Raw genomic sequence first — 27,523 nt, 5'->3', positions numbered from 1 at the left:
CTACTGTAGAAGGTTGACATGATAGTGGCCGGTCGCCTTCTTCCAGCTTGGGGACTCATTTGGGCGGGAGGAGGGATGGGGTTAGTTGGAAACATGGACAACCTGTATCAATTATTCTTTCTTCGCTTTATTCTATGTATCTGTAATGGTTAATTCTCGATACTTGTTTAACTACAAAATGAAAATAAAATATTCCAAAAAAAACACAGAAGTGCTGGAGCAGGTGTGGACAACCTTTTAATTTTTAATTTAGACATACAGTATGGTAATAGGCCATTTCAGCCCTTGGGTATGTACCAGGGGTGTGAGTTAATTGGGCAACACTTGACTCGTGGGCCGAAATGGCCTGTTACCATGCTGCGTGTCTAAATTAAAAATTAAAAGGTTGCCCAGCCCTGTTAGCTGGAGAAACTCAACACAGCAAAGTTTTGGGACTGAGCCCTTCATCAAAGCAGGCAGGCACCTCTGCATCGACTCCGATTAGAACTCTCGCTACTTCAGGAGAGCTATTAAAATACTAAAGGATGCATCCCATTCTATTCACAAACTCTTCTCCTTCCTTCCACATCTGCTAAAGAACAGGAATCTCCAGATTCAAGGTCAGTTTCTTTCGTAATGTTATCTGACTCTTGAATGGATCTCACACTGGCAAAAGATGATGTCTTTGCACTGTCTAACTATACTTTTCTCTCTTCCCCGCACCATGGTTTCATACTCCATACCCTGCATTATTAGACCACTTGCACTCCTCCTTGCTCTTATTTCTGTATTTGTTGTTATTGCGCTACCAGCTGAATGAGTTGATTTGCCTGGATAGCACACAAAATGAAGCTTGTTAATCTATTTCAGTACATGTTACAAGTAAACAGTTCAATCTCCCTTCTATTCTTTCCCATTTTCCTCTGCATCCCCTCCCACCATCAAAATGGTGGAAGCCCTCCATGAGCAGACCACACTCAACTCAATCAGCTCAATCTTTTCAATAATTTCTAAATACCACCAAACCAAATTATCCTTGCATTCAGAATTTGCAAATTTTCTGAAGCTTACTTACAGTGTTCCCTCATTCCGGCCTCCCGGCATTTCCGTAGTCGACACTCCTGGCATTTCCGGCGCATGTACATGTCCATCTCGCACTTGCCGTTGCTTTTACAGGTGTACTGTGCACTCTTGATGACACTGCGACGGAAGAAGCCCTTGCAGCCCTCGCAACTGAGCACGTTGTAGTGGAACCCCGACGCCTTGTCCCCACAGACGCTGCAAACCTCATTCCCCAGCATCTTCGGGGCAGGGCCTTTCTTGCGCTTGATCGTGGGCTCATCCCCTGAAAAGCAGAATTGTTCATTGGTGAATTACTGCTGAGCTCACAGTTTTTTAACAAGGCAAACAGCTAATGGTGAAGAGATAGACATCACTTGTTAAACTAGGTCAGTACATTGTGCTCAGTTATTTTGCTTCAAAGATGTCAAGGGCAGGGGGAAGAAAGAATGATGACGACAGGAGTTTAATGTCATATACACAAGAACAATGCCCACCAAAATTAGAGATTAGCAAAATACATCAACTACAATTGTACAGTAGAATCCCCATTATCCGCCACCTACGGGGATCATGGATGCCGCAGATGTGAATTTTACGGTTAACTGAGACTAAGCTCTTCCACTGCGTAACTAATGCACCTGTATTAAGAATATAGTTTAAAAAAAAGTGCAAAATGTAATTTGAGAAAAAAATCAGTATTGTAGTATTTCATTATGTAAAGTTCACTTTAATCAGGTAATTCCTGTAATTTACAAAATTTAAATTGGAATCCCGCACACTGGCGCAGTAACAGCATAGTGTTAACTGATATGCTAACCATTCCATCATCATAATTAACCAACCTACCCCAAGTTTACAGTAAAGCCTTACTTCTATGTCTAATATGAATAAAGATTCAAGATTCAATTTACTATCATAATAATGTGTCGTATTACATGAAATTTCTTTTTGCCTGCTGCAGATTCACCACTGGCAGGAATTACCTAAGTGTCTCTTACAATCTGAGAGAGAAGCAAAAGAGAGGACCCCCCCCCCCCAACCCCAGAGTCGCCAAGTGTCCGTAGATTAGCCTCCAGCGCTTCCATAGCCCACAGAGTCCAGCCCAAACCATCGGCGACCCGACCTCCAGATCCGAACATCTGACACTGTCTCTTACTAAGCAGGAATAGGGCGACACTTTGGGAGAGTTGTCCCAGTGGTGAGCGGCATCGACCAGCTCCTCATCCTAGGTGCTGCCATTTTATTCAAACACATCTTTGTTCAAACAGTTTCTGAGGATGGGATACGCTGGCTGAATATTTGCTCCCATCATCGCCGGGGCGTTTCGTGTTGCTTCGGAGGACATTTAGTTTTACAATTTTAAACCTTTATTTAAAATGATATCTATTTTTAATTTTATTTATTTATTTACTGCCTCTTTTTTTTTAACCGACTACTTGGGTTTCTGGTTGATAGAATTCCAGATAATGGGGATTCTACTGTAAAAATTAAATTAACAAAAAGTGCCAAGATAGAAAAAGAGGTAATAAATATAAAAGGCTAGGTAAATAAATATCCACAGTTGCAGTTAGTGCAAAACATTTCAATTGATGGTAACCAAGGAGCAAAAATTGTACAATTTGAAAGAAGGGCAAACTGGAAATAAAAGGTGCAATAGAACCAACCCCCACATTCCTCAGCATCCAAAAATCCATAGGTTTCTTCTCGAAAACACAAAGTCTCCACAACCATCTTCAGCATTGAATTTAGTCATCGCTGGGAGAAGGAATTCCTCTCATCTCTGTCCTGAATTCCGAGACCCCAACTCCTGGTTCTAGCCGGAGGGAAATTGCATCCCCACAGTGTTGAGCTCCATAAAAGTTGTGATTGTTCATCTAACCTCAAGACTGCAAACATCCAAATTGCTTGATTTCTCTCTGAAATACAAATCCCTCATCCTTGCAACTAATCTGGTGAGCTTTTGTTACACTCCCTCTATGCAAATTATGTCCTTCCTCAACCCTTTAAGACACAAGACAGACTTCAGATGAAAGACAGAGGGACTCAGCAAGTCAGGCAGCATTGGTGGAGGGAAATATATCTGGTGTACAAGTCAACTCCCATTTTTCGGACTGTCTGGACCTCCCAGGAACAACCCAAAATTTTTTCAAACACCCCAATCGCAAGTAACAAAGCTGTAAATTAACCTCGGTCTACCGGGCAAGACCAGCGATGGCCCATGGAGCTGAAGCGCCGACATTGTGCTCTCGGGGAGCAGGAACCTCGGCCTACCAGCCAGGAGTAGTGACGGTGACCTTTGGGTCCCAGGTAGGAGCAGTTATGGCGGTGCCCAGCGGTGGGGTGGTGTCGAGGAGCGCCGGTGCCGGCAGTAGGGAGGTGCTTCCAGCATCAGCTTATATGCCAAATTGACGTCAGTCTGGTTTTCTCGGTGAATTTAAGATTTCAAAGGTATATCCAGCGTAAAAGTTGCCCCCCCCCCCAACTTTTGAGTATTTTTTTAGGGTTTCACGACGACTTATATGCCAAAATATACAGTACGGAGACCAGATCTATGTGTTCCTTCAAAATATTGGGAATCCAGATCTATATGTACCTTCAAAATATATGTACTATCAAAATATACTGCGCTGTATGTACTGGTATGTCTAAATATGTGCAATGTTCTAAATGGAATCTCACCAGGGCACTATATAATGCAGTACAAGAGGAGATGTTGCCAGGCTGAATTGTAAAGTTCTATTAAAACATATTAGTGATTATAATTGTAAATAGAAAACTGTTGAAAATTAATTAAACCCTGTGGACCAAGTACTTACCCTGAAGGTAAATAAATACACCCATCCCAAATGAAATATCCAAATATAGCTTGGCATTAATTATAACCAAAAAAAATTAGTTGATTTTGATGTTCGTCCATTTTTGATAACATCATCGGATAAGGAAATATATCACTGTTCCCTCATCATCTCTGGTTTCAATCCTGGATCTACTCACCAAATAATACTGCAAAAACACCCTCACCAGAGGACTGCAGTGGTTCAAGATGGCAACTGGGAATGGGAACTAAATGCAGAATTTTCCAGTAATGCTCTCGTCCCATAAATGAATAATTTAAAAAAAACATTGTTTTCTCAAAAGTAAAATTTTCAGATTTTTTAAAATAATTTATTTTTTTTAAAAACCCACCACTGATATAAAGCTCGGTGGAGAATGAACCATTCGGGATGGTGGTGGCCGGGTCACAACCTTCCTCCACCTCATCTTCCTCCTTCACATGACACTGTGTGCTATCAGTACTCTCCTCCGCAGCTGTCTCTGCAACATCTTTGTCGTCTTCTGAAAAGGTTATGGGGCGGGGTGAACAGAAAATAAAATCCAAATTAACCAATATTAATGAAGCTTGTGAATGATACTGTGAACACAGAAGTGGGTCAGGCAGCATCCATGGAGAGAAATGGTCAGTCAGTGTTTTGGGTCGGGACTCTATTTAGACTAAAGTGAGAGGGGGAGATATAAAGCATTGTAAAAAGAATTTGGAGGTGGGGGAGGGGTGCAAGAAGGGGCTAAAAGGTGATAGAATATTGGAAAAATTAAGGGAAGTGTAGGAGAGACATATTGAGGAGTAGACAACCTTAGGGAAGTTGTGGATTGAGAAGAATGGAATGGGAGCAAGCAAAGGACAGATGGAAACAGTGGAACTGGCAGGGTTTAGGGGGGTGGGGGTGGGGGGTGTGTGTGTTACCTAAACCTGGAAAATCCAACATTCATGCCATTGGGTTCTTGGCTAATCAGGAGGAATATGATATATTCTTCCTCAAGTTTACATTTGGCCCCTTAACAGAGAAATTCTTCAGTTAACTAAAGAGAATAAATAAGGAAATTCTTATGGAAAGGGGGGGGAAAACCGAGGATAGCGCTAGTTAAATTAACAGAATGGTACAAACAAGGTGGTTTGCAGCTACCAAACTTTAAAAATTATTATAGAGCAGCACAAAAGATATCTATCAGATTTTTATCAAACAAGGGAAAAACCAGATTGAACCAAGATTGAGCTAGATAAAATAGGGGAGAAGGTACCAGAACATATACTTTATAAGTGGGATGAAAAGCTGGTGCAATATAGAAGTTCACCAGTACTGCACCATTCACTCAACATTTGAAAGAAGATTCACATAGAAAGGAAAAAAAACAAATTACCAACAACCAAAATTATTATTGATGTAAAATCAACTAATCCCTTTCACAATAGATAACTTTTCCTTTAGAGAATGGGAGAGAAAAGGAATTAAAAGAATAGAAAATTCTTTTTTGGGAAATAATTTATTAACATTTGAACAAATGAAGTACAAATATGGAATAACTCACGGTACAATGTTTGCATACCACCAACTGAAAACCTACTTAAAGGACAAATTGGGAAGCAGACTGAGGTTACCAGAAGGAAGCAGCTTTGAATATGTGATTACAGACACAATGATAATTAAAAGATTTATAACAAACATATACATCAAGCTGCAAGAGAAAGAAAATGATGAAATAAGCTATAAACCCAAACAAAAGTGGGAAAAAGATCTAAACTTAAAGATAAAAAATGAAATATGGGAAAAGTTATGTTCTGGAACTACGAAGAATATAATAAACACAAGGTTACGCATGATACAATATAACTGGTTACACAGGTTATATATCACATCCCAAAAGTTAAATAAATGGGACCCAACAGTTTCAGATAGATGTTTTCGCTGTAAGAAGGAAACGGGAACAACAGTACATGCTATTTGGGCATGTGGGAAAATGAAAAAGTACTGGGAAGATCTAAATCACGTATTAAATAAAATCACAAAAAGCAACATACCAAAAAATCCAGAGATCTTTCTTCTAAGTAATACAAGAAGTAAAGAATTAGGCCTCAAACTGGATGAAGCACAAAAAACATTTATTATGATAGCCTTAGCTGTAGCAAAAAAATGTATAATGTCAACTTGGAAAATAAAAGAGAGCCTGAGAGTACAGCAATGGTATATGGAAATGAATAAATGTATTCCATTGGAAAAAAATAACATATAATTTAAAAAATAAAGTCACATTATTTGAACAAATTTGGGAACCATACATGGAACACAACAGAGAGGACCTACCGCGGACCTCCACCCCCTAAAAAGGTTGAATGAGAAGAAGACAAAATGAACTGACCCAGTGTGTAAAAGTAGATGATACAATTTTCTTGTTTATTTTCATTGTGTGATGACATTGTTTAATGGGTTTATTGTATATGTTGAACGTTTAGTGGGTAGGGAGGGGGGTGAGGGGGAGAAAAGGGGAGAAAATGACACTGTGTATATTCAAGAGGAAAATGTTTGTGTGTATTTTGATATGGCTCATAGTGAGAAAAATTTTTTAAAGTTTACATTTGGCTTCTTCCTGGCATTGGATGATGCTGATGGCAAACATATCTGTGTGTCCGTGTGCAGAATTATACGATTATCCACTGGACCCAAGGCACCTATTCAGATTCTCATTGAACCGAAATGAGCTTTCAAATCACAAGGGCATGAAGGCTAATGGATTAAGTGCTGGGCAACATAGTCAATAGAGGAGGCTGCCCATTGATCAGGATGGATAATCTATGTTCAAAGGGACTATATGACTAGTGTAGCTAGGGATCATGGTCAGCATGGGTGCAGTGGGCCAAAAGGCTTTTCTCTATGCTACAGTACTATGAATTCACTTTCTAAAATGCACATATGAAAGAATCCCTTGTAACTTTCAAAAATAAATTGTATCTAGTTCATGGGGAAATGTTTTCTGAAGGGGAATGAGGAACTAAACAAGTGGGATTAATGGAAGAGTTCTTTCGAAGTTCTGTGAGCTGAATCCCCTCCTTCTGTGCTAAGGGATTTGATAAGTGAGCCTACCGTGGCCAGCATCCAAGCCATTCACAGCTGAGAAGGACATCTTCCATCACGTGCTCCTCTGCATGGCAGATGTATAAACCCAGACGGAAACTGAGAGGGGAGAAAAACAATAAAAACCATCCATAATTCAACTTTATCATTACATGTTTAATTCCTTATCTGGACGTGTGCAGCTTCTATTTCTGTTAGTACAGGCTAGAGATATGGGAATCAGTGCTTAATCTAATCCCTGAGGACGGCTGTAAGAAAGCGGTGGCCAGCTAGCTTCTTGAATTGCTGTCTTCAACGTCGTGAAGGTTCCCCTGCAGTGTCCGCTGCGTTAAGGATTCCTGGATTTAGACCCAGCAAGGACAAAAAGAATGATCGTGCCACATCAAGTCAGAATGGAAAGAAACCTGCAGATTGTTCCAGCCCACCAGATACCTTTGTCTTTTTGGCGGGAGAGTCCATGGGTTTGAAAGGTGCTGAGAGAAAGCTCGGATGGGTGTTCAGTTAGCCTAGGTGATAAACATGGCAGTGGTTGAGTTCTCATGATGGCAGAATTGTTTAAGGTGGAAGATTAGATCCCATTCAAGAGCAGTTGCTACACAGCTCCAGGGGCCTAGGTATGACCCTAGCCTCAGGTGCTGTCCATGTGCATTTTACTCTGGGTACAAAATTCCAGTCCAGAGGGGCAGTGTTCTCATTTTGGTTTGGCTTCAGAGAAGGAGAGTGCTCCTGTTTGCAGAGTGCTAACCTCAACGCTATTACAGGGCCAGTGACCCAGGTTCAAATCTGGCGCCGTCTGTAAGGAGTTTGTATGTTCTCCCTGTGACTATGTGGGTTTCCACCCACCCTTCAAAAACGTATGAGGGTTGTCGATTAATGGGTGCATTTGGGCAGCTCGGGCTCATGGGCTGGAAGGGCCTGTTACTATGCTGTATGTCTAAATTTTAATTTAAACTACTTGCAGATGCCACCAGCTCATAGTTCATGTTGATGGCTGTGTATGAGTAGAATTTTGGACTTTGTAAAATTTCTCCCTCACCCGAAGACCCGCTGGCAAGTGAACTACCTATCGTAAATTACCTTTAAATGAAGGAAAGTGGCAAAGGAAACAGGGAGAGGGTTTGATTGACACTTGGGAGAGAATATATTGCATGGAAGTGGAATTGGGCGCAGTGGACTGAACCAAATCCTGCCCTGGCAGTATCGAATTTAAACCAGCCACACACAGCTCTCTCCCCCACACCCCCCATACCTGCATGTGGCCTCTACTGGGGCTGCCAGGCCTCAGGGCTTCATTGTTCCTGCTCCACTCAGATCAGCTGCTGGACAGAAGATTTCAAGGTTGTTCTTCCTCCTTTGAGAGTAAAGGGCTCGTCCGTACCCCAGTGAAGAGACGATGCTTGCTGTCCAACCCTGAAACCAAACATTAGTAAGAATCTAAGAAAATAGGAGTAGGGCTTGGCCCCCTCAAGCCTGTCCACTCACATTATTTGAGCAAATTTGGGAGACGTACATGGAACATAACAGAGAGGGCTTGCCTCAGACCTCCACCCCCCAAAATGATAAGAAGACGAAATGACCTGACCCAGTGTGTAAAAGTAGATGACACATTTTTCTTGTTTATTTTCATTGTGTGATGACATTGTTTAATGGTTTTATTGTATTGTATATGTTGAGTGTTTATTGGTTTTGGAGGAGGATGGGAAGGGGGGGGTAAGGTAAGGTAGGGGGGGAAATGGGGAGAAAATGCCACTCTGTATATTTAAGAGGGAAATGCTTGTATGTATTTTGGTTGATATGGTTCACAGTGTGAAAAATAAAAAATTATATTTAAAAAAAAAAGCCTGTCCACTCACTGTTCAATATAATCATGGCCATCCGGCATCTCTTCTTCTTCCTCGGTCCCCATTGTCCTTAACTCTCTGACCTTCCAAAGATTCATCCTCTTTAAATACCTCCAAAGACAAGGCCTCCTCAATCCTCTGCAAGAAGCTCCCAAGGAAATGACCACCCACTAATCTTGTAAACTGCATCGCCTGGTTCAAGATTCTCTGATGAATACAATTCCAAAGTGCAAACCAGCAGGATAGGAAGAACTTGAGGAGAGGGGCTGTGTGCAATGAAGCCTGGGAAAAAAAAAAGATCTCCGGATGATGGAGAGCAGACGTTCAGGCAAAAGAAGCATCGTGGGGTCAGCTGGTCGCATGTGCTACGAGCCAAAAAGTTGAGGTTGATAATGATGCTCTCAGTAAGGGAAGACATAACCTCATCTCCCTTTTGATGAGATATTAAACTTCATAAAAAGCCCATGGTACGTAAATTTTTAAAAAACATGCAACACCAGATTGGAGTATTTACAGAACAGAAATATTTAAACACGTTTTCCTTTGATCTTTTCAAACAGTTTTGCGGTTAGCGCAACACTATGACGGAACCAATAACCCAGGTTCAAATCCGGCCAGATTTGTATGATCTCCCCGCATCTGCCTGGGTTTCCTCACACCCTTCAAAATGTACGTCAATCGTAGGTTAATTGGGCGGCACGGGCTGGAAGTGCCTGCTACAGAAGTGCCTGTAACAGTTCTCACAAATGAGCATAACTGAGAGGCAGGGAGCTAGTCAAGCAGGCAAGGCCTCGCAGTCAGATTCAGGTGGCAGAAAAGCCACCGTCTCACAGTCCTGATCTCGGATGCCCTACCTGTGTGGAGGGCTTCAGTATCCCCCCATATCCAAAAGTCTTTGGGATGATAGGGTCTTTGGCAGCTGTAAATAACCTCTAGTATGTGGTTGATTGGTAGAATTTGACAGAGGGGGGGTGGGGGAAATTGATGAGAATGTGGGGAGAATAAAAATGCCGGGTTAGTGTAAGTGAAGGATTGATTGGGAGTTAATAGGCTAAAGGGCCGATTTTCTGTGCTGTGCCTCACTATGACTCCAATTTCTCTTTGATTCCTTTTCGTCTCGCTCTCAGCTTGTGTAATTTCATCCCACCTCCCCTTCCACCAGCTTCATTTCTATATCTGCTCGATATAGTTGCTGCAGAGAAATGGATCGGAGGTCAATCCACAGGACCATAAGAGTGGCGGAGAGGATCACTGGAATCTCCCTCCCTGCCGCCCATCGAGGAGGACGCACAAAATCATTGAGGAACTTTTCCACCCCCCACGCAGCATCTTTCAGCTGCTCCCATCGGGAAAGAGATACGGGAGGATCAGAGCCAGAACCACCAGGCTGAGGGACAGTATCTTCCCACAGGCAGTGAGAATGGTGAACGACCAAAGGAACTGCTCACACTGACCCTCCGAGACTCACATTTTCGAAACACTATTTATTTATTTATGTGTGTGTGTGTGTGTGTGTGTGTGTGTGTGTGTGTGTGTGTGTGTGTGTGTGTGTGTGTGTGTGTATATATATATATATATATGAAAAGTGCAGAGAACAAAACAAAGGACTCTACATCACCTTTGTTGACCTCACCAAAGCCTTCGACACCGTGAGCAGGAAAGGGCTTTGGCAAATACTAGAGTGCATCGGATGTCCCCCAAAGTTCCTCAACATGATTATCCAACTGCACGAAAACCAACAAGGTCGGGTCAGATACAGCAATAAGCTCTCTGAACCCTTCTCCATTAACAATGGCGTGAAGCAAGGCTGTGTTCTCGCACCAACCCTCTTTTCAGTCTTCTTCAGCATGATGCTGAACCAAGCCATGAAAGACCCCAACAATGAAGACGCTGTTTACATCCGGTTCCGCACGGATGGCAGTCTCTTCAATCTGAGGCGCCTGCAAGCTCACACCAAGACACAAGAGAAACTTGTCCGTGAACTACTCTTTGCAGACGATGCCGCTTTAGTTGCCCATTCAGAGCCAGCTCTTCAGCGCTTGACGTCCTGCTTTGCGGAAACTGACAAAATGTTTGGCCTGGAAGTCAGCCTGAAGAAAACTGAGGTCCTCCATCAGCCAGCTCCCCACCATGACTACCAGCCCCCCCACATCTCCATCGGGCACACAAAACTCAAAACGGTCAACCAGTTTACCTATCTCGGCTGCACCATTTCATCAGATGCAAGGATCGACAACGAGATAGACAACAGACTCGCCAAGGCAAATAGCGCCTTTGGAAGACTACACAAAAGAGTCTGGAAAAACAACCAACTGAAAAACCTCACAAAGATAAGCGTATACAGAGCTGTTGTCATACCCACACTCCTGTTCGGCTCCGAATCATGGGTCCTCTACCGGCATCACTTACGGCTCCTAGAACGCTTCCACCAGCGTTGTCTCCGCTCCATCCTCAACATCCATTGGAGCGCTTTCATCCCTAACGTCGAAGTACTCGAGATGGCAGAGGTCGACTGCATCGAGTCCACGCTGCTGAAGATCCAGCTGCGCTGGGTGGGTCACGTCTCCAGAATGGAGGACCATCGCCTTCCCAAGATCGTGTTATATGGCGAGCTCTCCACTGGCCACCGTGACAGAGGTGCACCAAAGAAAAGGTACAAGGACTGCCTAAAGAAATCTCTTGGTGCCTGCCACATTGACCACCGCCAGTGGGCTGATAACGCCTCAAACCGTGCATCTTGGCGCCTCACAGTTTGGCGGGCAGCAACCTCCTTTGAAGAAGACCGCAGAGCCCACCTCACTGACAAAAGGCAAAGGAGGAAAAAACCCAACACCCAACCCCAACCAACCAATTTTCCCCTGCAGCCGCTGCAACCGTGTCTGCCTGTCCCGCATCGGACTTGTCAGCCACAAACGAGCCTGCAGCTGACGTGGACTTTTACCCCCTCCATAAATCTTCGTCCGCGAAGCCAAGCCAAAGAAAGAAGAATATATATATATGTATATATATGAAGACTTGTCCTGCATATGTATTATTTGTCTGTATGTGTGTTTGGTTGTGTGTCTGTGCATTTTGCATCGAGGACCAGAGAACGTTGTTTCATTGGGTTGTACTTGTGCAATCGGATGGCAATAAACGACTTGAATACAGAAAAGAGAGAGAGTGGGCAAAGGGGGTCTCAGGATTCTCGTGTCATGATGTATTACAACTTGCTGTTCTACACCAACTTTAACATAGTAAAATGTCCCAAGATGCTTCGCAGTCAAAGATGCTAACCCACGAGAATATATTGTCAACACTATTTAGAAATGGCAGGTTGTAAGGAGCATCTTTAATGATGGTAAGGCATAAGAAGGAGTAAAAGCACAGAGATGCTGGAGGAACTCAGTCCATCTCGTAGTGTCCAGAGGAGGTAAAGGTACATTACTGACGTTTCAGGCCTGGGCCCTTCTTCAAGATCTTTGTCATAACTCGAAGGGCTCAGGCCCGAAACGTCAGCAATATATCTTTACCTTCTATGGACACTGTGAGACCAGCTGAGTTCCTCCAACGTTTACTGTGCTTTGACTACAATCACAGCTTCTGTAGACATTCGTGTTTCACTTCAGGCTTAAGAAGGGGTTTCAAGAGCTTGAAGCCTTGCTGTGAACTGCCAGTGGTGGGCAGATCAAATACAGACAAAAACTGGTATTGCAGAAGATCGCAGGGGTGGAAGGGAATGCAGAGATCAGGAGGGTGAGGCCGCAGAGAAATTTGAAAAAGGAGAATTGTAAAAGTCCAGCAATTGTAGATGCATCATTTCCAGCCAAAGAACTCCTTGTTTTTCTTTGCCACCCAAGGCTCATTTCCTACTTCAAAATCCCAATGGTGATCTTGACACCAGGGCACTCAGAGAAAATAAAATCGATGCTGCCAATTTCAAAAGGCCTTCCTAATGAACAAGACTCTTCGCATGCTGAGACCCACTCAGAAATTTTCAATTGCAAGGTCAACCTGTTGGCTCACTGCTTGAAATCTCTGCAGCCCGCAACTTCAGTGAAATAGCTTTTGAAGTCACTTCAAAGTCCTCGAGGCATCAAAGTGAAATGCTGAGCTTCTGAGCCTAGCAGGTGATGCTAGCAGACGTCATTTCTGTGATTCTAGTTCCAACCAATGGATTTCTAACACTTTTCCAACTTTGTAGCTTATTATATAGTTTACCTCTTCATTGGAGCGACTTCATCCCTAACGTTGGAGTACTCGAGATGGCAGAGGCCGACAGCATCGAATCCACGCTGCTGAAGATCCATCTGCGCTGGATAGGTCACGTCTCCAGAATGGAGGACCATCGCCTTCCCAAGATCGTGTTATGTGGCGAGCTCTCCACTGGCCACCGTGACAGAGGTGCACCAAAGAAGAGGTACAAGGACTGCCTAAAGAAATCTCTTGGTGCCTGCCACATTGACCACCGCCAGTGGGCTGATATCGCCTCAAACCGTGCATCTTGGCGCCTCACAGTTTGGCGGGCAGCAACCTCCTTTGAAGAAGACCGCAGAGCCCACCTCACTGACAAAAGGCAAAGGAGGAAAAACCCAACACCCAACCCCACCCTACCAATTTTCCCCTGCAACCGCGTCTGCCTGTCCCGCATCGGACTTGTCAGCCACAAACGTGCCTGCAGCTGACGTGGACATTTACCCCTCCATAAATCTTCGTCCGCGAAGCCAGGCCAAAGAATATTACCCTCATCAAAATAGAATTTCCCTGCAGACATTGACAGACTTGGTAGTTCACCCGAGATAGTAAGTCCATCTCGCCCTCTCCTCAGCCCAGATGGTGAACCTCTGCACTGGTACTGAAGACAGAAGATGGTAGCACCGCTGGAGCTGCTGTATCTGCTGCTACGACCCGCAGAGAGCAGGAAGTGGAGTCAAAGCGATCCTGCAAGCTCCACCTGACCAGTCCGACTGCCATAAGCTCCGTACAGGCTTTAAATAACCTGTGTGGACGTGACAGTGGTTATATTTTAAAATTCTGCCACCGCGAGATCTGCACCCAAGATGGCAGTGGCCAGCAGTAGCCGTGAGGCTTTTCAGACTCCAGGGAAGCAGAGGACTGGCATAGGGCACCAGAGAACAGTGAGAACACCCCCCCACCCCTCAATTTGGGAAGGAGAAGCAGAAGAGATGATCCATGGGCCAGTGACCACAGCGGCAGACCAGTGAGGGGTTCTGCGGTGCTGGCAACTGCAGTCAATGGATTCATGGCGAGTCACGGGCTGGCTCTCAAGATCTGACTAAAGGGCTACCAGGTATCGGAACTGGGATGCAAGACGGTGCCGAGATCGGAACTGGGATGCGCGAGGGCTCCTGATCATGTCGGAGGTTCGGATCTAGAGCTTTGCCGCTGATGGTTTGAAACAGGATTGTGTGTGGCTGCGGAAGCGCTGAAAGTGAATCCCCGGATACTCAGCGACTCTGTGGAGGGGGGGGGGGGTGCATGCTATTTTGCTCTCTTTCTCTGACTGTGAGAGGCGCTTCAGGCAATTTCTGCCAATGGTGAATTATGGCAGACAAAAACAAATTCCATGTAATATTGCACTGTCTTTATTACATGACAATAAATTGAATCTTGGAACATATCAGTCAAGTTAATTAGTGTCAGCATTTAATCTTAGGATGGTTACAGGAGAATGTAGGCCAATCCAGCCAGTCCCAGGCTCCACAGGCCTGCAATTAATTTTCCTTTCAGATACTTATCCAGTTCTCTTTTGAGCATCCCCCAAGCAATATATTCCAGATTCTAACCACTTGTATTATAAATACGTTTGTTTTCCTCTGCTGTCATTTGCCCTCATTCACTCTGGTTCCTAACCCACCAATGGGAATTCTTTTTTTTCTAGCAACTCACTTTCTGCCACAACTGCACATAACAGACCAATCAGAATATTGTTTGGAGAAGAGATTCACTTGTGATCAGAAACACATCAATTCTTCACCTCCCTTGACCAGGGCCTTCAAGGATCAGTACGATATGATCAAGTAAGGTAGAGTTCAAAATCATTTCACAGTAAGTAAAACACAAAAGCCTGCAGACAACACAATGCTGGAGAAACTCAGAACTTCAAACAGTGTACCTTATATAGCAAAGATATATAACCAACGCTTCATGCGCCGGCGCCCCCAAAATGTAGTGAAACACGATTGGCTTCAGACGGTGTGATTGCAATAGACACACTGAAATGCTGTACGAACTCAGCCGGTCTAAAGGGGACAAAGATGTATTTCCAACGTTTCGGGCTGGAGCCCTTCGAGGAAAAGGAAGAAGAAAAAAAAAAAAAAAAAAAAAAAATCGGGAAAGGAGGAAGCTCCCTCCCCACCAATCATCCCCTTGGAATTTATCCCTGAGACTCCAGGAGATGTTCCACTTGCACCCACACTTCCTCCCTCAGCACCATTCGGGACACCAAAAAGTCTTCCCAAGTGAAGCAACGCAGACTGGTAGATCACTCAGTTGAGAATCTCAGCTCCGTTTGCCACATTAGCATGGATCTACCCAGGGGCAGCACCAAGTGGAGGGGCATTCACGGGCATCTCCCCCCCAAAATGAGGTGACCTCCCACCCACTCGCAGCCATCACCCCCCGCCATGAAGTTTTGTGACCCCCCCCCCCTGCCACCCACAGCACTAGTCTCCACGAAATATAAGCGGTTTCCTGTTATGTCAGAGGAAGGGGCGGCGCATGGGGGAGGTTCATGTTAAGTAGGTAGGCACTACCACCCCTGCCCACGCTGAGCGAGTCTTCCAACATCAGATTGTGGAGCCCCCCCCCCCCCAACCGCAGTTTCCCTAATGCCCCCCTGATTAGACTCGTTCGGATGCTGACCCTGGATCTCCCAGTGGCCACCTATTTCAGTTCCCTTGCTGACATGGCTGTCCACCGTCTTGAGCACTGGCTAGGGTGACCATGGTCATAGGTCATCATATGGTACACACACACACACACACAAACACATACAGTGTGTTTACATTTGTTGTTGTTGGAATACCTAAATGGGACTGCAATAACAACAAATGCAAACACTGTGTGTGTGTGTGTGTGTGTGTGTGTGTGTACTATATGATGACCTATGACCATGGTGACCCTAGCCTGTCCTGGCTAGACGTTTTCCTAGACTGTCCTCCTTCGGAATGGCCACCCTATCAGTGCCAGACCTCCTGTAAATCCAAACAGAATGGCATTAATATCGAGTTCTCTGGCTTTGATTACCCCCCCCCCCCCCCACTTCCCCAGCTCTGCCTCCCTGTCTCCTTTCACACAGACGACCAATTCTCCCCTCTCCCCCCATCCTATCCACCTGACACGTTCTGTGGAGCCTCCCCCACCCCCCTTGTCTGTGAGGGTCTGGTGCTCCCTTGTCTCTGGGGACCTTCCCCCCCCCCCCCCCCCCCCAACCTCATGAAGAAGGATTCAGACCAGGAACGTCTCCCCTCCCCCCGAGGGAAGCCCGACCGGCTGAGTTGCTCTTGGAGTCAACCCCACGAGGACGGGAGACTGTGGGGTCTCGGAGCTGGTGGCGGGGCCGGGAGCCCGGGGTGGGGAGGCGAGAGGATCCGCCACAGGCCTCATGTAAACAGGAAATAAACACAGCGCTGCCCTCAGCCCCCCCCCGACACCCACCCCCGCCCGCTGTCAGCCCCCCTTCCCCGTGCTTACCGGCCCGGCCCGGCTGCCAATACTGATTTATCTCCTCTCCATCCCACCCCCGGCCAACTTTCTCCTCTCTCTCCGGCACCTTTGACAACTTCACGCAACCTAACCCCAAGTCCCGCCCCCCGCCGCAGATCCCCCGGCCCTCATTGCAGCAGCCGCCCCTCCAGCCCCGCTCTCATTGGCCGCTCCTCGCGTCCGTCAGCGCCGGCGCCGCCAAGCTTGGTTGAGGAGCAGTTGGCGCCACGTCCGGCGGAAGGCGGCGGGCATTATGTAATTCTTTTCAAACAACGCCTTGTGCTTTATTTAAACGCGTGGCAGGAGGTCGGCGGCAATGAAATGCAGTGCTTCGATCGACTTCGATTGCTTTTGCCCCGATCGATGGGCGCCAACTAATCTTTGCCCCGCTGTTGTTGCAGCATTGGGGCGCCATCTTTGTTTGGGGTGGAACCAGGGATCAGCGCGCGTCCCATCGAACCAGGAAACAGCGCGCGTCCCATCGAACCAGGAAACAGAGCGTCCCATTTAACTAGGGAGAGTTCCCACGCCCATCCTCCTCCTCCTCCTGTGGAGGTATTCAATACCTCATTTGTCACTGATAAATCGGCAGGCACGGAAGCACTGGCAATCTTGGGTTATCCCACAAAATCTAACCTCTTACTGCAGAACAACGACCAGCTTTAGTGTTGGGACTTGAATGGAAGAGAGGTTGGTTTACATGATGGCCCGAGATGTTTACCACAGCCTGCGGTTTGGGCAGAACAGTTTCCATGCCAAGCTGTGATCCATCAGACAAGATTCTATGATGTACGTGTAAAAGTTGGTCAAAGTCCGAGGCATCCTTAATTTGGCTCAAGCTTGTAAGAAAAGGGTGTTCGGTACACTTTCTTGCTTGAAACAGCAACACGATCAAACCAGGACAGGTTTCTTAAGATTATGGGGACATGTTCCTCACCAAGTCCTTTGCTGCATTGGTCATTTGGAATACATTTTCAATCTCCTTCTTACACTCCAGCTCATTGAAAGCTAGCCTACAACAGGGCAAACATACAGATCAAGTAAGAGGAAGGGCTCCAGCCAAAAATGTCAGTATATATCTTTACCTCCTATGGACGCTGTGAAACCAGCTGAGTTCCTCCAGCATCTGTTTTTACTACAATCTGCAGATTTTCATGTTTCACGAGCAGTGTTTACCAGGCACATGTGCACTAGTAAGGGCTAAGTACAAAAGTCTGCAGGGAACCAGTGTTCAGGATTATCAGGTAGATGGTGTCACCAATCCTCACTGCTTAGAAAGTCACCAAGATCTGCTACAAAGGGGTCACGTCTGAGATCATGCATTCTGGGAAATTATGTTCCAGTAAGACCCTCACCTGAATAGAGGGATCTTGCCTTAAACCCATAGCTGCTAAGAATGGTTTCTTGCCTCCACTGACCAAGGTATTGAGTACTTCAGGATTGCTTTGAGCATCTTAGCTGCCCACCACAATAGTGTGGATCTCCCAGAGGCCACCCATTTCCATTCCCTTATCTGTCCATGATCTCCGACACTGCCAATCTAAGATCACCCAAATTTGAGGCATCTCCACACAAGTTTTTTAGGACACCATATTAGTCGTACAAATGGTAGTTAGACAACACTTGGGATTATCACTTAGTTTGGGACACACTATATATAAGAACAATGTCAGCAACACAAACTGAAGAAATTCACTATGATGTGGCTGGAATGTATGGCTGTAGTTACAAGAATGGATAGAGACTGCAATTGAGTTGAGCTTGGATGCTTACAAAATGAAGGAAGCAGCAAAGATGGTCAGAATTTTCCCCAAACCAACTCAACTCTCTTTCCGGCTTCCACCCACTCCCACCAGCAGGTGTGTCCATGAAAGAAAATGGGTTTTAGGCAAGAACTTTAAGATTTTAAAGGCAAGTCTTCTCCCTTACCTGAAGCCAAGGAAAAATGTGATACAGCTCTGTTAGATTTAACGACTCAGACAGGAAGAGTCAAGGGATACAGGTCTCACCTAGACAAAAGATGGTTGGCAGAACAAGATGGACTGAAAGTTGTCTTTTTTCAGTGCTCTAATCACCATCAGTTTGCTGGAGACTTCACAGTAAACTCCTTCACTAAGTTTCACCTTTTGATTGATTCAAGCTGTTCACTGTAATGATCAATACAAACACTCAAGAGACCAAATATATTGTTTAAATAGTTTATTAAGACTCTCAGAACATCAGGCAGCTCAAGCCGAGAGCCCAGTCCTAACCCAAGTCCTGTATTCAGTTACCTCCCAAACGAGGAAATCAGATCATGACCTTCCAACTTAATCCTGAATGTAGCCAAATGCAAAAACCAGAAGGAATTGAGAGGCATTTGAAAGGACAAGTTACAGAGCCAAAGGGGCATAGGGAATGGGCCGATGACAGAACTGCTGTGGTGGACTAGCAATGAATCAATGGCCTGAATGCGTTGTCACGCTCAGACAGACCTGTCTTGTTCAAATGCAAGCAGAGCAAAAATTGGAACATCTTCCATTGCACTCAATCCAGAGGCCAAAGTGCTGTCTGTTGCAATTTGCTTTCTTTTCTTCAACTAGGTGATTTAAACTTTCCTTCCATCCAGCACTAGGACACATCCAAGTCCACAGGCATTGACCTTCCAGCATTAAAAGAAATTCAAGGGACTGCCTCAGGGCAGCCACCATTAAAGTCCCTGCTCTCTTACTGATACTTCAAGAAAAAGGCACAGAAGCCCAAACTTCCACCACCTCTGGATTCAAAACCCATGCTATCAGGCTCTTGAACCTCCCTGATTCAGCCAAACCAGACAACAAATGTCTGTCTGCACTATTTTTCCCCACTATCAGCCAACAAAATGTTTCATTTCTCTTTAGACTTATTGTTTCCTCTGTAGCATCAATTAAACAATTTGTTATTGTGGTCATTATATAACGTACTGAGCATTTGACAAGATTGTTCATTCCAGACCACTTACTCTGGGGAATGGCTTTTGGATGCAAAACTAACCTCCAATAAAAGATTTATGATAAACTTCAAGCTGAATACAAAAGATAATTTCAGGTTTGCTATATCATGTAGGAAGTTGGAGAAACATTTAACTTTTTACTGACCTAAAAATGTTTTGCCGCTGACTTTTGTTTGCACTCACCAGCTGATGACTCTCGTGTCAGTGTCCAACAATAGTTGGCCAGCATTGGCATCTGGTCACAGCAAACCCCGTCCTTGCAGTCTTGAACCAAGTAGTTCTGCTTCTGCTTTTGCTTTTGACAAACCCAAGTCCCTGACCAGATCATTTAATTCTAGCTGTGTTATCAGAAGAGGATAACCGGGCATGAATGGTTTAACAGCTGGATCTATAGTTTTTCACATCTGGTTCATGCATCATGGCATCTTTGTCTGCCTCACCTAGATTCCATGTTTCTGGTGGCTTTGGAACTGGCAGACTGTTGTCATGTGCCACTGGTCTCGTGGCTGAAGGCAGATTGGGGTATTCAATAAGTTTATTTTTAGCAGAGAAGCCAGATACATTGGTTAGACAGAAGTAGCAGTCCGTCACATGATCCTTCTGATCTCGTCATATCTTTGGGACTGCAAATGGCATTGACTTCCGAGTCCCTCTGAGCCAAGCTCTTAGGTTGACTGCACATGTTGCACAACAAATGAGGAGCCCAGGGTTTGTCTTGATCATCAATTTTACAAACAAAATAGAACTCATAGGTTTTCTTAATAAATGCAGTCATGCTGCGTCTTTGAGCAACATTTTCTCACCACAAATGTAACAGAATGTATCTCTGCTGTTGTGACATTGATGAGACATCTCTAATGTACAATACTGAAGCTTCTTGAAGGCAATAAATGCCATTGTTAAGAACACTCACTATGCTACTGCCTGAAGAACACGTGCATCAACATGCACTCAATCTATAATCAATGTAATGCACATCATCAGTATATGTGTGCTGCTTTTATAGCCAGGCCCAAGACAACATTTGCATAGGACCCATACTGAATCCAAGCTGATATACTTGGACCGATCAAAACAGTTTACTTTGCAGGCAGTAGACTTATAAAATGACAGGAAATCACAAAAATAAATTATCTAAAAAAAAAGTACGTGATAGGAAATTTTCACGGTGATGTTAACGATCAGCAGCCCAAAATCTATAAATACATCCAAAAGTGTTCAGGAAGCAAAATCTTCATTGTCCAGTGTAATCTGTAAAGAAAATAACATCAGATCAATGTACAAAATTAACCTTTTCTTTTATACCATCCCACAGAAGCAAGGAATCACTTGGTTTTGAACCAGCTGTAATTCTATCTCTGCAGCAAAGGTACAGCTTCACCTCTGAATCAGTGTATCAGAGCCCAAATCCACGACTGCCCTCAGTAGCATTCAAGATTTATTTCACCACTGAAAATGAAAAAGTGAGCAAACCATGTCAAGTGACAAGGTATGACAAGTTGGATGCTTGGTTCCTGGGGGGGGGGGGGGGGAGGAAAGAGAGCCACTTGGCAGATATGTGGGTCCTATCAGGGATGGGGGGGGGGGGGTCATCATTTAAACCAGAGGTGGCCAAAATTGCTTAACGCAAAAGACACATATGATAAATTAGATGTTTGAGATGCAAGACAAAAATTACACACTCATTTTTACTTTTACATGCCCGCCTAGTAACAATATTTTATAAATATTAAGAAATACATGTCCATATTTAATTATGAAGGTAGTTTTAAAAAGTACTAGTTTGTACAGACTGCACAATGCCTCCACTTCCCTACAGAACAGTGATTCACAGCATGTTGCTGAAAATAGAGACGAGTCACACACTTTTCTTCGAATCAGGTTATTTTATTTCTGGAACTCAATTGTTGACTGGAATTTACGGATCATCTTTAGACCCAGATTCTCTTGTAATTCCAGTTGAATCTGCAACTACAACTCGCAGGAAAGGTGAAGCAGGGATTCAACTTCTGCAAGTCCTCAAACCCAGCTTTTAACAATTTGATTAGGACTCAATGAAAAGCAATGATCAGACCAGCACACAAATGGGGGTTCCAACCACGTGCAGACAGCCCTTACAGAAGAGTGGACAGCACCAAAGCCCTGGCCAGTCCTTGCTCAGTGTGTCAAATCACCAAAGGACACGAATATCACTCAAGTATAATCAGAGCCCAGTGTTAGCATCATTATGAGGACCAGGCCTGGAGCCACAGACATCCCAGGCCATGTTATCAGGCTTCTCTTTCTCCTATCTCAATGAGACACATGGTTTTCCTTATGGCAGACAATATTTGGAGATATTTCATGGATTTTGCAATATGAATGTATTATTAAGTAGCAATAAAAGGAACCTTGAATCTTTGTCCACTTCCCCAGCAAGCCGGCAGGGTCACACTGCCAATTCCACATGGTAGTGGTACGGAATCTGGAACCTGTGGACAGCAGCTGGAGGGGCTTCAGCAGGTCATGCCACGCCATGGAGGAAAGGACTGGAAGAATTTCTCTCTATGGATGCTGTTCAGCCCACTGACCTCCCCCAGCCAACCCCTGCGTGGTCGCTCCTTCCCACCACCATCAGTGCAAAGTGACCATGACCTACTGCAGGGACTCAGGGGGTGCATCACATCGGACTCTAGAGCAGGCAGAGTACCTCTGCAAAAACAAATTGCATCCAAACTGGAGGCAAGGCTTCAATATCCACAGGTTTGCTCTCAGGTGGGATTAAACTTGAGTGGTGGGGGTAGAAAACAAGTGGAGGTTTGAAGGAAAGGATTATGATAACTTACAGCCAGTTATCACTGCACCTCTGGATTGCTTCTTCAACCTAAGAATAAAAAAAGTTACCGTATTCCAGCCTCAAACTATAATTAACCTCCCAGTCACAGACTAAATGTCATGAGGCTAATCCAAAAATCAGACCAAGGTTAGAACAATTTGAAATTAAACTATTGGAATAGAAAACTGTAGACATAGTCAATTTAAAAGGGTGGCAGAGTTAGGGCAACACTCACAGCACCAGCGATCAGGATGGGTGTTTGAATCCCTCTGTCTGTAAAGAGTCTGTACATTCTCCCTGTGGATTCCTCCCACTGATTAAAAAATGTACTGAGCAGTTTAGGTCATTTGGACTTGAAAGCCAAAAGGGTCTATTACCATGCATGTCAGACATGATCATGGAAAGCAAACAGTTAAAGGTACAAAATCTTTCAAAATACTCCCATACTGGTCTAAGTATATTCTCAGACAACTATAAATTGTTCACTTCACACTGTAGCAATACAGTGGCACACATCCACATCTATATCCCACTGCGCTGGAAGGATCAGCGTGGTTAATAAATGTGCCCAAACACAAGAAGCTTCCCATGTCTAAGGTCTCAACTCCCACATTCCCAAGGAAGCCCCGACTCAGAACTCGAAGCGGTGTCTTGCAGTAGCAACCTGGATAAACCACAAATTACAGCATTTGAACCAGACAATGTTAACACTTCCCCTTTATAATGCACAATGCTGGAGAAACTCAGCAGATCAAACAGTGGTACTTATAAGGAAAGATAAAACATAAAACCAACATTCTGGGCTTGAGCCCGAAACATTTTTTTTAAATCTTTGTAAACGCTAAACAGTATAAAGTACACTGACCTGCTGAGTCCATCAACATTGTGTTTTTACTTCAATTACAATATCCACTTTTGTGCTACTCCTTCTCCATGGTATGCGGCTTCAAGCTTGTCGCATGCAGAGAAATAACAATGTGGGTTAACTTTCATCCCTTAATGCAAAACTGCTGATTCACTTTAATGATTCAACTATAACCAAATGAAAAGCAGCAGATCACACCAGGAGGCAAACTGAAGTTCCAACCACGTGCAGACAGTACTAACAGAATGGACAGCTCCAAAGCCATGCCCAGTCCTCACTCAGGCACCCAGCGTGTCAAATCACCAAGTGGCACAAGTATCACTCAGGTACAATCAGAGCCCAGTGCTAACATCATTATGAGGACCAGGCCCAGAGCCAACCACTGTTCACCATGTTATGGGGCATCTTTTTGCCTTACAGCAGAAAAAAGGTTGGAAGTACCACATATGCTGTCATTAGGATGACCCAAAGCGTAAATTTTTCACCTTAAAACCAAGTCATCCTATACACCACTGCCATATTCACACCAGCTCTGATGCAATCTCATGCATGCCCTATTAGTTATTTGCAAATTCTCAGTGCTTCCCCATCTGCCCGGTTCCACTGCTGTTGGCTCTGTACAAGTTTTAAACAGCCTGTTACAGTGGTTTATTTTAAAATATCCAAATAAAATCGAAACCTTTACAGGGTAGTTTGTCATTAAAGTATTGCGATTTGCTTTGAACAGCATCCATTAGTCAACAGAAGACGAGAGATCTTGGGAAGTTGCTTTATACAAACATAATCATTCAAAACCTACATTTTAGGTGAAAATTCCAGGAGTCATCTTATACAGAGTTGTCCTATACAACAGCATATACAGTATATCACGCCTGTTGCATTTTTAATGCAGTGTGTCAATAGAAGGAATATTGAACCTTTGTACATTTTCCCAGCAAGCCAATTAGAGATCACTGCTCCTGGCCTGGGTGGACACACTGCCAACTCCACAAGATGGCAGGGATCAGAGAAACCCGAGCACACAGCAGCCTGAGGGCTCAGCAGGTCAGACCGCACAATGGAGGGGAATGGACAGCAAAATTTCTCTCTGTACGTGGTGCCCGGCCCGCTAGCCATGGTCACTCCTCCCCCGTTAACAGCAAATGGTGACCATGACCTGCTGCAGGAACTCGGGAACCACAATGCTGCGTCATATCAGTCTCTTCTAGGACTGGGAGGGCTTGTCTGCAAAAACAGGAGCATCTGAACTGGAGGTGGGGCACCAATGTCCTCAGGTTTGCTCGTGCTTCTCACAAGGGTTTAAACTCGTGTGGGATTGAAGGATAACTTACAGCCAGGTATCACTGCCACCAAGTTTCCAACTCTGGAATGCTTCTTCAACCTAGGAATAAAAAAAATTACTGTACTCCAGCCTTAAACTATACACTAACTGCCCAATAATACACTGAACACCATGCTGCTAAATGCAAAATCAGCCCAATTGTCAGTGCAATTTGAGATTTAAAAAAATGGAATAGAAAGTTGCACAGTAAAAAGTGCTGAGAAAAAACCAGCATGTCAGACAGAATCTGTGGAAAGCAAATAGTTAAAATGTCCAAGACCTTTCATCAAAACATTCCCATATTGGTTTTAGTTGATTCTCAGGCAACTAAAAATTGTCCGATAGAAAAACTGTAAAAATATAGTGTCCCTCCTCTTCAACAATCTGTTCAAGCACCTGCCTACATTTTGCATCCTTTGACAAAGGGCTCAAGCCTGAAATGTTGGTAATGTATCTTTATCTTTGCTACATAGTTTGTTTGAGTTGCTGAGTTTCCCCAGCTTTGTGTTTTTACTTCAAACAGGATGTCTGCAGATTTCTACCTTTCAGCCCTTCTGGCTCTATACGCAACTTCACGCTTGCTGTATGCAGTAACAATGTGGATTAATTCAGACTCACTTTCACCCCTTGATATAAAGCTGTTGATTCACTTTAATGTTTCAATGAGAACCAAATGAAAAGCAATGAATAAGACCATGAAGCAAACAGCTGTGCCAACCACTTGCAGACAGCACTAATAGCAGAGAGGACAGCTCCAAAGCCCTGGCCAGTCCTCACTCAGGCACCCAGCGTGTAAAATCACCAAGTGGCACGAGTATCACTCAGGTACAATCGGAGCCCAGTGCTAACATCATTATGAGGACCAGGTCCGGAGCCACAGCCATCCCAGGTTAACAGGGTCATTATTATTAGGGGTGCCAGGCAATGCTTTGTTTGACTTACAGCAGAAAAAAAGTTGGAACAAACCTTTACAACGATCCAAAACTTTAAAATTTCACCTTAAAAGTCCGGTTGTCCTATATGTCACTGCCATTTCACACTGGCTCCAATACAATCCTGTGCATGCCCCATTATTTGTGAAATACATTTTACACTTTTAACAGCATTCACTGGTCAGCAGCAAGTGCCAGATTTGGGGGAGTCATCTTGTGCTAAAAAGGGTTGCTCATTTTAGTTGGAAATTCCAGGGGTCACCCCAGACACAATCATCCTATACAACGGTATATCATGCGGATTGCATTTTTAATGTATTATTAAGTAGCAATGAAAGGAACCTTGAAACTGCGCACTTCCTCAGCAAACCAGCTGGAGATCACTGCTCTTGATCTGGGACAGGCATATTGCCAACTCCACAGTGGCAGGGATCAGGAACCCAACCACACAGTGGCTGGAGAAGCTCAGCGGGTAAGGCGCACCATGGAGGGGAATGGATGGCAAGAATTCCTCTGTGTACATGATGCCCGGCCTGCATCCCCCCCCACCAGCACAGTGACCGTGACCTGCTGCAGGAACTCAGGAGCTGCAATACTGCATCACATCAGTCTTCTTATAGGGCTGGGAGGGCACATCTGCAAGAACAGGTGGCATCCAAACTGGAGGCAGGGCACCAATATCCTCCAGTTTGCCCATGCTTCTCAGGAGGGTTTAAACTTTTGTGGGATTGAAGGAAAGGATTATAACTTACAGCCAAGTTTCCACTCTGGATTGTTTCTTCGACCTAGAAATTTTAAAAAAAGTTACTGGACTCCAGCCTTAAACTATTCATTAAGCACCATGTGGCTAAATGCAAAAATCACCAAATGTTAGTACCATTTGATATTAATGTAATGGAATAGAAAGTTACACAGTAAATTTAAAATTGCTGAGAAAAAAACAGCAGGAATTTGTGGGAAAGGTCCAAGACCTTTCATCAAAATATTCCCATTCTGGTTTTATTCTCAGGGAACCAGAAATTGTTCATGGCACATTGTAAAAATACAGTGGCCCTCTGTCTACATTTTACATCCTTTGATAATGGTTTTGTATCTTTATTATTTACAGGATGAATACCCCTGAAATCAAAAATCAGAAACTTTTTTGGATCTGTGGTCCCAAAAGATAATAATGTACAATAATACTTAAAAGTTCAGAAATCTCAATTGTAGAATGGTATGTAGCAGGAAGTAGTGTATTACAGTGTAGATGCATAAGCAAATAGTTGAGTCTGAGTGAATGTGTGATTTTTTTTTTAATGGTTTTCCAAAATCAGAAAAATACTAAAATCCAAACACTTCTGGTCCAAGGCATTTTGGATAAGGGGTATTCAACCCATACACTGAGATGATGAGGTTCTCAAGCATTGTTTTTACTTTAACCACAGAGCCTGCAGACTTTTGTGTCTCAGCCCTTCCCCTTTGCATGCAACCTAAGGTTGACTGTATGCAGAGAATAACATTGTGAGTTTCACCCCATTATACAAAAGTGCTAATTCACTTTTCTAACTCGACAAGAGTGTACCAGATGAAAAGCAGTGGATCAAACCAGGAGGCCAACAGCTGTTCCAACCACATGCAGACAGCATTAACAGCAGAGTGGACAGCTCCAAAGCGCTGGCCGGTCGGTCCTCACTCAGGCACCCAGTGTGTCAAATCACCAAGTGGCACGAATATCACTCAGGTGTGATCAGAGCCCAGTGCTAACATCATTATGAGGACCAGTAAAAACACAATGCTGGACAAACTCAGCTGGTTAGTGTACTTTATGTAGCAAAGGTAAAAATACATAACCAAGGTTTCAGGTTTGAGTCTCTAATCAATGTTTGAAAAAAGAAGTCATCAAAATGTACGGAGCGTGGGAGAGAAGAGGGCCCTCTTCCACCTGCCCCCCGCCCCCGGGCCCTCTTCCACCTGCCCCCCGCCCCCGCCCCCCGGGCCCTCTTCCACCTGCCCCCCGCCCCCTCTCCCCCTCCCCTTCTCCCTCTCCCTCTCCCCCTCCCCCCTTCTCCCCCTCTCCCCCTCCCCCTCTCCCCCCCTCCCCTCACCCCTCTCCCCCCCCTCCCTCTCATCCCCTCCCCCCAC

General features: G+C 44.6%; 1 protein-coding gene, 1 long non-coding RNA gene and 3 other non-coding genes across 10 annotated transcripts in view; all 5 read right to left on the bottom strand.

Annotated features, from left to right (window-relative positions):
* The window catches only part of LOC138748613 (oxysterols receptor LXR-beta-like), a 45,583-nt gene extending 28,996 nt beyond the window's left edge, over positions 1 to 16,587 (bottom strand). For all 3 annotated transcript variants that reach the window (XM_069909110.1, XM_069909111.1, XM_069909112.1), the window contains exons 1-5: positions 16,484 to 16,587; positions 8,197 to 8,357; positions 6,957 to 7,046; positions 4,228 to 4,377; positions 1,055 to 1,324 (exon numbers count right to left, since the gene is read on the bottom strand). In XM_069909110.1, coding sequence (XP_069765211.1) covers positions 1,055 to 1,324; positions 4,228 to 4,377; positions 6,957 to 6,996 — 460 coding nt within the window. In that variant the 5' untranslated portion in view covers positions 6,997 to 7,046; positions 8,197 to 8,357; positions 16,484 to 16,587. The remainder of the gene's footprint in view (positions 1 to 1,054; positions 1,325 to 4,227; positions 4,378 to 6,956; positions 7,047 to 8,196; positions 8,358 to 16,483) is intronic.
* A 2,092-nt stretch (positions 16,588 to 18,679) lies between these two features.
* Positions 18,680 to 27,523, bottom strand: part of LOC138747906 (uncharacterized) — a 12,361-nt gene continuing 3,517 nt past the window's right edge. For 2 of the 4 annotated variants that reach the window (XR_011347719.1, XR_011347717.1), the window contains exons 2-5: positions 26,152 to 26,184; positions 24,478 to 24,527; positions 23,147 to 23,232; positions 18,680 to 20,717 (exon numbers count right to left, since the gene is read on the bottom strand). This is a non-coding gene — a long non-coding RNA (uncharacterized lncRNA). The remainder of the gene's footprint in view (positions 20,718 to 23,146; positions 23,233 to 24,477; positions 24,528 to 26,151; positions 26,185 to 27,523) is intronic. The other 2 variants (XR_011347720.1, XR_011347718.1) reach the window with 1 other exon arrangement.
* Positions 23,418 to 23,509, bottom strand: LOC138749135 (small nucleolar RNA SNORD88). Its single transcript, XR_011348443.1, has one exon. It is a non-coding gene; the product is annotated as a small nucleolar RNA SNORD88 (small nucleolar RNA).
* On the bottom strand, positions 25,238 to 25,329 carry LOC138749136 (small nucleolar RNA SNORD88). Its single transcript, XR_011348444.1, has one exon. It is a non-coding gene; the product is annotated as a small nucleolar RNA SNORD88 (small nucleolar RNA).
* LOC138749134 (small nucleolar RNA SNORD88) lies at positions 27,068 to 27,159 on the bottom strand. Its single transcript, XR_011348442.1, has one exon. It is a non-coding gene; the product is annotated as a small nucleolar RNA SNORD88 (small nucleolar RNA).

The sequence above is a fragment of the Narcine bancroftii genome, chromosome 13, assembly GCF_036971445.1.
Source record: "Narcine bancroftii isolate sNarBan1 chromosome 13, sNarBan1.hap1, whole genome shotgun sequence".
NCBI lineage: Eukaryota > Metazoa > Chordata > Chondrichthyes > Torpediniformes > Narcinidae > Narcine > Narcine bancroftii.
This window is presented reverse-complemented; position numbering and strand designations above follow the sequence as displayed.